This window comes from Juglans microcarpa x Juglans regia, chromosome 8S (assembly GCF_004785595.1).
Source record: "Juglans microcarpa x Juglans regia isolate MS1-56 chromosome 8S, Jm3101_v1.0, whole genome shotgun sequence".
NCBI lineage: Eukaryota > Viridiplantae > Streptophyta > Magnoliopsida > Fagales > Juglandaceae > Juglans > Juglans microcarpa x Juglans regia.
The window spans coordinates 11,097,193-11,107,623 of NC_054609.1; the positions used below are offsets into that span (position 1 = coordinate 11,097,193).

General features: G+C 35.4%; 1 protein-coding gene across 2 annotated transcripts; it reads left to right on the plus strand.

Moving 5' to 3' along the window:
* The first annotated feature begins 1,262 nt into the window (after positions 1–1,262).
* LOC121243942 (histidine kinase 5) lies at positions 1,263–10,176 on the plus strand. Of its 2 annotated transcripts, XM_041142004.1 has the most exons (13): positions 1,263–1,526; positions 2,732–3,686; positions 4,112–4,168; positions 4,323–4,550; positions 4,647–4,740; positions 4,835–5,041; positions 5,877–6,007; positions 6,204–6,253; positions 6,409–6,773; positions 6,911–7,014; positions 7,931–8,707; positions 9,511–9,681; positions 9,997–10,176. In XM_041142004.1, exons 2-13 carry the CDS (start codon positions 2,967–2,969, stop codon positions 10,114–10,116), a joined length of 3,024 nt encoding a protein of 1,007 aa, XP_040997938.1. In that variant the 5' UTR covers positions 1,263–1,526; positions 2,732–2,966; the 3' UTR covers positions 10,117–10,176. The 2 variants fall into 2 exon arrangements, with proteins under 2 accessions (XP_040997938.1, XP_040997937.1); XM_041142003.1 differs by having other exon boundaries at positions 4,323–4,740.
* Positions 10,177–10,431: the final 255 nt, after the last annotated feature.

Sequence of the window (10,431 nt, forward strand, 5' to 3'; positions counted from 1 at the left end):
CATATTCTTTTTTATAAATACGTAATACTAATACTAAAATTGGACTGAACTGGTAAAATCAAAAGTATCGGTTTAAGAGAATAATCGGTATGATATTGGTTATTGAGAATGCAAAATCAATATATATCGATTCGGTCTCAAAATTTATCCAAAACGGGAAGGGAGAGTCTAAGCTCTTCTCAAAGGAAAAGTAATAGATATAATGCTAGAATGCGTAAGATTAGTGTACTCTTCTCGAAAAAAAAAAAAAAAGTTTATTATTAAAAGATATATATTTCTTTTAATGTAGACTTCAGATTTATTCATTTTTTTTTTTAAGTACAAGAGACTTAGATATCTTAAAATTATACAAATCATTTCCAAGTTGTAATCAGCAGCAAGTTTCTTGGCTTTTTAGGTTTGGTAGCTTGTTTTGGTCATCAAAATTCATGTCATTCCATCTTATATAATTATTGTAATTTTTTTAAACTCTCGTATAAAATATAATAAATAATTTATTTTTTAAAATATAAAAATAAAAATTATATTTTAAAAATATTTTATTTAATTTTAAATTTTATATCACCTCATCTCTTATAACCAAACGTTTGAAGCTTGTCGTAATCGTAATTCATCTCCATCTAGCTCCAGGGGTCCAGTAAATAATTAATAAATAAAAGTTCAACGAGAGACTATTTAAGTTAATAAAAAATTAAATTAAAGTAAGATTACATGACAGCTATTATTAAGGTAATTTTAAAGTATAAGACGTGTTCGCCTCTGCGTACCCAGCCTATCTATAAAATATTTAAGGAAAAGACATCGCGTGTTACTCCACGCGCTTCCCACTACGTCACCTAGGAAATGGCGGGGAACAACGTAAACTGCTTCTCCATTTTAAAACTCAACCTCTCTGTCTCTTATTTTATGATTCGTTGCATCATTGGAGAGAGAGAGAGAGAGAGAGAGAGAGAGAGAGAGAGGCCAAGTAAAGACAGTACTGAAGATGTAAGTTAGTTTCATAAATACTAAGATGATTTGTGTAGTAGTGTGATTGTGAGTTTGAGTCTTTTGCAGATGGAGCGCGCTAGCTCTGTAATATTATTTAAGACAGAAGGAAAATGGAAAAAAAGTATCAAAGATAGTGCAAGAATTCTCTAATATTTTGACCTCCAAATGCACATGGCTTCTTGGGTTTCTCTTTCTCTCCGGCCACATTTTTTGGTTTTATCTTTTGCGTCACATGCTCTCCTCTCTCTCTCTCTCTCTCTCTCTCTCTCTCTCTCTCGGAGTAGTTAAGCTATCCTTTTTCAACACCATTGAAGGCTGTTGACTGAACAGTTAAGGAGATTCCCCAGATCTACAGTGAAAGGCCTTTTAGCTATTCTCGGCCTCGATTCTTCTTCTTCTTCTTCTTCAGAGGGCGCTCCTTTGGCGGGTGGTGGCTTTGCTTGGATCACAAAGGCTTGACTTATTGATGGGCCGCTTTTTGTTAACGCTATGAGCTCAATTGTAAATTTTGATGCCTTAGTTTCAACAACTGCACGGTACAATCCATTCCCTGGAATGATCTCATTGTGTTCTTGACTTGGTTTAGTTAATGGATCTCAGCTTCATTTTCTCAAACTCAATTCCCATTCCAGTACTGTTTCTGTCGAATTTCATATAAACTGAGATAATTGTTAGTAAATGGCAGATTTGTTTAATTACACTGTTTCGTTTTAGAATTCTGTTTCACTGTTCCTTTTGTTCTATATTATGGATCCCATAATCCATTTCGGTTGAGCGTAATCAAATACTAGAATTCTTATTTTTGTTCTGAAAGTGACAGTACTGAATTAGTTTTTCGTAAAAGAACTTTCAGGGTTTTTTTAATGACACCTTTCCCAGTTCAATCCTCTGCTAAAGGTTAGACACCTTGTGGTGGTTGTTTCAAAACTACTACTTTTTTCAAAAAAAAAAAAAAAAAAGAATTTTGGATAGCTGTTTATTATATATATTTGTCATTTTCATCATCAACTCGGGTTACGCGGTAATAAATTCTGGCAAAATGAAGACCTTTCTCACCATTTCAGTTTGTTAGCTTTACATGTACTCAATATGTTATCTCTGATTGTCAACAATTTCAGGTCATCTTCAAAAGCTTGTTTTTCACTCAATAGTAAACAAGTACAGGCAGACGGGGTTAGCAATTCTATGCTATACCTTTGCGTTGTCAATGCTTTATCATTTTACCTTTTTTTTACTCCATTTAATTGTTGATGTTGGAATATACGATGAATTTTATATATCAGCTACTATTCATTTTCACATCCCATATTTATAATTTTTTTTTATATGGTATAGGAATGTTTTTGATAGGATATAGAATGTAGGGTAGTGAATAGTAATCGATGAAAATAATTTTTCGGAATATATTCATTGACAATGGCTTTTTTAAATGCTTAATTGAACTGTTCTTTCCATACAGGGGGCGATAGTGTGCTTTTGTTCAAGATGGCCAATAACGTGCTTTAGTTCTTACTCGATCCCCTCAGTTTCTTATTTCTATCTTCATAATTTAATAGACTCCAATTTCTTGTACTCAAACTTGCAGTCTTTTAATCTTAAAAACCATGTTTTCCTAACTTCTGTTTGTTCCAGAATTAAGTCATACATGCTGATTCAAAAGAAGTGACCAACTCATATATGTAATCATGTTTAGGTTTCCCCCCCAAGTGCCTAACAAGTAAATATATCGTTTCTTATGCAGTTGGTGACCTGATTTTGATCTTCTGGCCCAATAAAACTGGAGCATACTGGCCTTATTGGATACTCTACGTACCTTTGTTCTGTTAAAAGTATCATCTGGATGTAAAAATGCAGCAAAAGATATATTTTTGAGATAGCTGAGATGCATATGCTGAAGCGCCAAACCAAGATTTAGGAGCCTTATGATGTCCATATATCCTTAGACACGACTCTTATGTAAATTTTAGAAGTTTTTCATGGTTTCTGAGATGGAGGGTGATCATTTTGAAGAGATGGACATCGAAGTCCTCCCTTCGATGTGGCCGGAAGATATTGGAACTGATGCCGGAAAGCAGTTCAATGTAGAAAAGCCCAAAGGGGATCAAGATATGCTGGAGGAAGTAACAATCATAGAGGAGCCAACAATTGTTGATTTCAAGCGACTTTTAGAGCTAACAGATTACACTGAAAGGGGTTCTTCTCAGTTGGCTCACCTTGTTAAACACTGGGAGTATAAGCAGGCAAATGCTGTTCGCCTTCTCAGAGAAGAACTTGACAATCTAAACAAACAACGGGAAGACGTTGAGCTAAGAAAATTGGAGATATTGGAGGAGCATCGATTCGAGGAAGAAAGATATGGCGGAGATAAACGTCCAATATCTATATTGGATGAAGTTTATGATATATGGCTAGAAGTGCCTCGGAGGAGAAATGATGTTGTTGTCCAGAATAAGAGAGTTGAAATAGATGCTGAGTATGATACTGTTGTCTACTGGAAGCTGCGGGCCATGAATTTAGAGAAATTGCTAGAGGCAAGTGTTCAGAGAGAGCAGATACTCACGGACAAGTTACAAGAAAGCATAACAAATCTTGAAAGGCAGTCCTCACCTGTGGAAGAACTGTCCCAGATTCTGAATAGAGCAGATAATTTCTTGCATTTTGTTCTTCAAAATGCCCCCGTTGTCATTGGTCATCAGGTAATTTCGGTATGAGTTTTGCTATATACCATACTCTCAACTCACTGTGCCAAGATGTGCTCATATCATAACCCTTTGATTAAATATCCTTTTTTTAAAAAGATCATTGGTTGATAGACACTGCCACGTCAACATGGTTGATAGAAGTCCTCTCGTTTTTTCATTTTTCATTCCCATTACCATGGAAGATAAATGATTTGCAGTCGTAGAATGTGCGAGCGCCGCGTAATCCTTTTGAAAAAAGTGAGTAAATTCGGGATCCAATTTAAAAAAAAAAATTATTTTTTTACTGGTGGACCTCACTCTTTTTTAAAATAATTGTCCGGCGCTTGCGCACTACATGATTGTATATAGCATTACTTTACCATGGAATTCTTTCCATCTTTTGGCTATAGGGATGATTCTTTGATGACATTTTGTTTCAGGACAAAGAGTTGCGATATCGCTTTATCTATAATCACTTTCCAAGTTTGCATGAGGAGGTAATTAAGTACCACTTATGTACTTATTCAACGTTTGATGAAATTGATATAAAGTTATATTCCCTTTACAACTGACATCCTCTATTTATCCTTTCCATACTCAAATGCACCAAAGTATCTCAAATTCACTCTTCTTTTTCTTCCTTTTTTTAAGGACATTATAGGCAAAACAGATGTTGAAATCTTTACTGGATCTGGTGTTAAAGAATCTCAAGAATTCAAGAGAGAAGTTCTGGAAAAGGGATTACCAGCAAAGAGGGAAATCACGTTTGAGACAGAATTATTTGGATCAAAGACATTTCTGATATTCGTAGAACCTGTCTTTAGCAAGTCAGGGGAGACAATTGGTATAAACTATATGGGAATGGATGTAACTGATCAGGTAAATTTTGTTCTGATAATTGTGGTCACTCTTTTGATTCTCACATTAGGCATAAATAGCAACTTATTTATGCTCCTGATTGTATATACAATAAAGGTAAGAAAACGAGAGAGGATGGCACAGCTTAGAGAGGAAATAGCTGTACAGAAGGCTAAGGAAACAGAACTGAACAAAACAATTCATATAACAGGTGAAGTAGTCTATGAAGTTTTGAACTTTATTTTATGTTGCTTCTAGAGCTGGAAAACTAGACTCTGATTTTCCCTTTTTTTAAACTCTTCCAGAGGAGACAATGCGAGCAAAACAAATGCTTGCTACAATGTCTCACGAGATAAGATCTCCTCTAACTGGAGTTGTTAGCATGGCTGAGATTCTTGCCACCTCAAAGCTTGATAGGGAGCAACGACAATTGTTGGATGTCATGCTATCTTCTGGAGATTTGGTCCTTCAACTTATAAATGACATCCTTGACCTTTCCAAGGTTGAGTCAGGTTAGAAATTCGTCCTTCCTTATTTTATTTTTTTTCCTGAATTTCTGCTCTTGTTTGTGCTTCTAAGCATTACAATCTGTACCCTGGCTGGCTTCAGTCTCTTTAGCAATAACTTCATACAGATACACAGGTAATAAGATAATCATACTTTGCATGGTCAAGTGTCAATTTTCCTCCCTCTCCCTTGTTAAGAATATAATATAAATAATAAAATCTATCTCTTCCCATCAGCTTAAACTGTTGGGACAAGTAGTGATTTCACTTGGTATTAGAGCAGAGATCCTGAATTCGAACCCTAACTCTTAAAAGCTGTTGGGACAAGTGGTAGATTTTATTATTTATATTATATTCTTAACACTCTCCCTCCCTCACATAGGACAAGTGGTGATTTCACATCCCTCTCTCTTCTCACACAAAACACAGACACTAACAGTATCTAATCTCTGATCATGTTAATATAGAGCGAGCATCAAGCATTTAGGGAGAGCATGTAATCCAAATACGATCTTATTGAAATATTTTCCAATGAAAGTTCTCTTGGGGTATATAATGTTGACAAGAGTAGCACATAACTTGAGCCGAACACACACATACAGACACTTGTGTGGGTGTGTGTGTGTGTGTGAGAGAGAGAGAGAGAGAGAGAGCACATGCAAAGTACCAAACACAGATATATGGAAGCACTAATAAATGGAGTTTGCCCCTTTTGTTTTTAATGGTGGGGTTAAGGAAACACTTTTCTTCAATTTGCTTCTATTTGTCACATTACAATTTCTCTCTTCATGGCTCATGACCAATATGCAGATTTTATTCCTACTTGTTCTCTTTTATTTAGGAGTTATGAAGTTGGAAGCTACAAAGTTTCGGCCTAGAGAGGTTGTAAAACATGTACTACAAACTGCTGCTGCATCATTACAGAAAATCTTGACCTTGGAAGGACATATAGCGGATGATGTTCCTATAGAGGTCAGAACTTCAATGAGCTTTCCTGACACATCTTTCTAGAATTTTGTATTTTGTTTATTATTACCATCTCTAAAAAGCTTACTTTATAAGTTTTCTGCATGCAATATTGTACGTGGTGACATGCACAAATTTTATCCTTATATTTGAAATCACTGTTGCAAGTTACTTATTGTGAAGATTGTTCATCACATTTCAGGTCATTGGAGATGTTCTGAGAATTCGACAAATTCTCACCAACTTGGTCAGGTAATAAGCTTAGTAGGATTCAGGTTTCTTCTTCAAGGATTCCTTAGATGATCTAGCCATATTTTATGAAATAGAATTTTTTTTTTTCCCTTCTAGTCGAGACATTATCATCATAAAGATTTTATCCTCTAAATGCATTAATTTCTGTGCTGCAGCAATGCTATCAAGTTTACTCATGAAGGAAAGGTTGGGATAAATCTTTTTGTGGTATCAGATTCGTCTTCTGGAAAGGGAGAAGGATGTCCTCAAAAGTTTACTGCAACTGAGTCGAGAGTTTCAGCAAATGGACAAAAAGAAGAGAGACATCAATCAACATCTCAAACCAGCAGTGATGGGCAAGGTAATCATGGTCAAAGACACATTGAAAGTCCTTGCCAAAATCTCTCATTAAATGATGAATCTAGAACCTCAGTTAAGAGTCAAGTCTCAGTGGATGGAGATGAAGAGGAGAAAGATAATTCTCCTGAAACGACAGTGTGGATACGTTGTGATGTATATGACACAGGAATTGGAATACCAGGTAATAATCCTCTCTGATGTTGAGACAGATAATCCTGATTTTTTATATTGTTTCACATTGTTGCTCTTATGATTTGGTAAGCCTTACACCCTCGAGGTGACTCCTGTCAATACAAATACTTTTTCCTTATGAAACAGAAAATGCTTTACCTACACTTTTCAAGAAGTACATGCAAGTTAGTGCGGATCACGCTCGAAAATATGGTGGCACTGGACTAGGACTAGCAATATGCAAACAGCTGGTATACTTTCTTGCTACCAATCACTCTTGTTTTATTTGCACTACCCCTCTTTCTCTGAGGTCTCTGAGGCAGTATAGAGGGATGGACATCAAAAGCATTTATGCTCTCTTTTCATTCATAATGAGCTTTTTAAGTTTAAGTAGCAAATAATGTTATGATTGGTTGTCAATCATATAGTTCTTGCCAAGAATTTTTCTACTTAATATGAGTTTATGCTGTGAAGATTTGAAATCAGCTAAATGTATCAAAACTATAATAGAGAGACTACCCACGAGCTGAGATCAATTTAACAGATCACTTAAACATGAAACCATGTTATCATGGTAGTAAAAAAAGATATTAGAGGCCAAAGCTAAGTTCCATTTTTTTCATTTTGACTTCCTTTCAGTAACTAACAGATTTCTTACTCAAATTGTCCAACTCTTGATTCTATCTTAGGTGTTTGTTTCAGTGCATTGTATGTAAGTCAAAATACTGAGTGAATGAAAGAGTATCTAAAATGCATAAAATATGACCTTAATTTTAAATGTATTATATTAGTTATGAATATTGGACCGCATATAGTAATTCTAAGGTAATATTCATGAAACCCTGGTCAAAGACTCATTTCTCAAGATGTATATTGCTACCATTTATCAAGGCTCCAGACTCAGTAAAGCATCATTCATACAAATTTAGTACGATTTTAACATTCTCACTGGAAAAAAGGAAAATAATGTTGTTTGTGCTATTTTAAGAATTTCAATCTCTTCCAGGTGAATTTTTACTGCAAGACTACCAAATCATTTCAGTATTTCTATGCTTAAGAGCATAATTTTGTTGAAAACTTCTGAAATAAATTGTTGGATATGTTATTCATGTTTTAATGAATATAATTTGGTTTGTCACTCCTAACATTTGTAAGGATTTGAATTAGGTTGAGCTGATGGGAGGTAGTCTCACTGTGTCTAGCCAAGAACACTGTGGGTCTACATTTACTTTTGTACTACCTTACAAGGTTTCAACAACATTTGATCATTCTGATGACCCTGATGAGCTTTCAGATATGGCTAATCATGATGCAGTAAATCATGATACAATTGAGAACTTTTTCCAGTTTCAGCCACGCACTTTGGGATCACTATTCTCTTCTAATGGGGACACCAACAACCAAATGCTTTTACCACATACTATGGGGTATACTAGGTCACATAAACTCAATGGGTTCTCCCACAATTCTTACTCATTTCCCTCTAATAAACTCAGACCAAACGACACAGCTTCAGTTGAGGATACCGGTTCAGTGGTTGATGATGCAGAGACACTATGTGAACCAGAGAGTTCATCAAGCCAAAGGCCAAGCAAACAGTGTCGAGATGATACAAAATATAGGTCTCAAAATCCTATTGCAGATTCCACTGATCACACAGGAGCAAGCATAGAAGTGCCTGAGGTGAAAAGGACAAAAGAACCCCAAGGAACATCTCAGAGGCAAGAGAAATCTCAAAAAAGTTCTCAGTCCATTTCCAGCAGCTGTATGGAAGTACCCAAGTCAACATTAAAACCTAAGATCCTTCTTGTTGAAGATAACAAGACCATCGTAATGGTGACACGGTCGATGATGAAGCTGTTAGGTCATGCTATTGATGTTGTAAATAATGGTGTTGAAGCTGTGTGTGCAGTTCAACGTTGTAGCTATGATCTCATTCTGATGGTAATTTCTTGAATGCCATATTTTTTGTTGCCGTTACTTTCTGTAGAGTTGTTGTCATTCATGTTTTAGGACACAGGAACACACATAAAAGTTCACCATCCCACTCACCATCTAAACAGATAATCTTTGATGCTAAGGGTATGTTTGGTGTGGCATCTCCAAGGGTAAGAAGCTTTGGAAAAAATTCATTTACCTATAAATTATTTGGTAACACGATGATGCTTATTAGTCTGTCAATTTTGGGAAGTAGGAACCATCAAAACATGTCTGCCTAGGAGACAACAACCACGAGAACATTTCCTAGTGGATAACCTGTAATGCTTCCAATATATGACCAACTTCATTGCCCATGTGAAATTTCCTAGTGGCCACATAATATAGAACCTTTTCATGTGAAATGTCCTACTGACCACATATTTTAGAACCTACAGAAACATACACTTTCGTTGCAGCTAATCTTAAGCTTGGCTTGTTATTATAACACATGACATGGTACTTCCAAAATATTTTCCAAATCACACAGGTTCCTATTTTTGTTTCTAACTATGGTTAGCTTGATAGATTCTTTATGTAGCAGTCAACTTTGTTCCAGTCACAGTCATGTCAGAAGAGAAGGCTAGCTTAAGAAGAAATACATCTTTGCTGTGATAAGATAGGTAGAATGTATCCCAGCATGATCATTCTGAATGGCAACAATTCAATTGAAATGCAGGAAGAATGACATCAGTTGCAGTGATTAAGAACTTGCTGGAATGAATTCGATGCAATAATTTTGATAATTGTGTCTATATGAATTTTTGCAGGATGTCTGCATGCCAGTTATGGATGGCCTTCAAGCTACGAGACTAATTCGTTCTTTTGAGGAAACTGGCAATTGGGATGCTGCAGTGAAGGCAGGAATTGAACAAATAGTGCCTTGTTTGAACTCATCGCAAAATTGTCTTGGTTCTACAAAGAAGATCCCCATCATAGCGGTGAGCACATTCGATCTTATTTTCCCACATAAATGGCTTTATACATATAATTCAATCTTTTCTAGATCTTCTCATCTTATATAGAATGTATAGTTGTTTCCATAACAAACCCACTTAATGTGGATTTGTATATTAGCTAAGTTAATTCAATAGTTAAGTCAATACTATCACTGTTTTCATTGCTTTCATTTGCAAATTAATACATTTTAGTAACTACCTATATATATATATATATATATATATATATAAATGAGTGTTTGTGTGTGTTTTGTTAACTGAGGTATCTTGAAGCTAAACAAGTTGGTAGAAATGCAGATGACAGCAAATGCATTGGCAGAGAGTGCAGACGAGTGTTTGGCAAATGGAATGGACTCATTCGTGTCAAAGCCTGTAACCTTACAAAAATTGAAAGAGTGTCTGGCAAAATATCTTTGAGAAAATCTCTTGTAAATTAATGCTTGTACATAAAAATGATAGCGTGTTAGGAATTTTGTAGTGAATATGTATCATCATCATCATGTTCTTCTCAACATTAGCATCTCGTTAGAAGCTCTGTAGGTCTTTGTAATTGTCCCCTCTCCAAGAGTCTTTTATATTGTTCTGCTAAGGATTGGGGACATCTGTGAATTTTTAGCTAGGAATTAGAAAGTGAAAGCAAAGCATCAAGTGTTTCATGAAAATATGATGGCATGAAGATGATTTGGATATCTTTAAGATTTCGTTATTTTATTATCATTATTAATACCCTAC

Excerpts from the sequence above, each read along its gene's own strand:
- LOC121243942 (XM_041142003.1), top strand. The coding sequence starts at position 2,967 with ATGGTTTCTGAGATGGAGGGTGATCATTTTGAAGAGATGGACATCGAA. Across the intron at positions 5,042-5,876 it reads CCTTTCCAAGGTTGAGTCAG|GAGTTATGAAGTTGGAAGCT; the intron begins GTTAGAAATTCG and ends TCTTTTATTTAG. Across the intron at positions 8,708-9,510 it reads GCTATGATCTCATTCTGATG|GATGTCTGCATGCCAGTTAT; the intron begins GTAATTTCTTGA and ends GAATTTTTGCAG.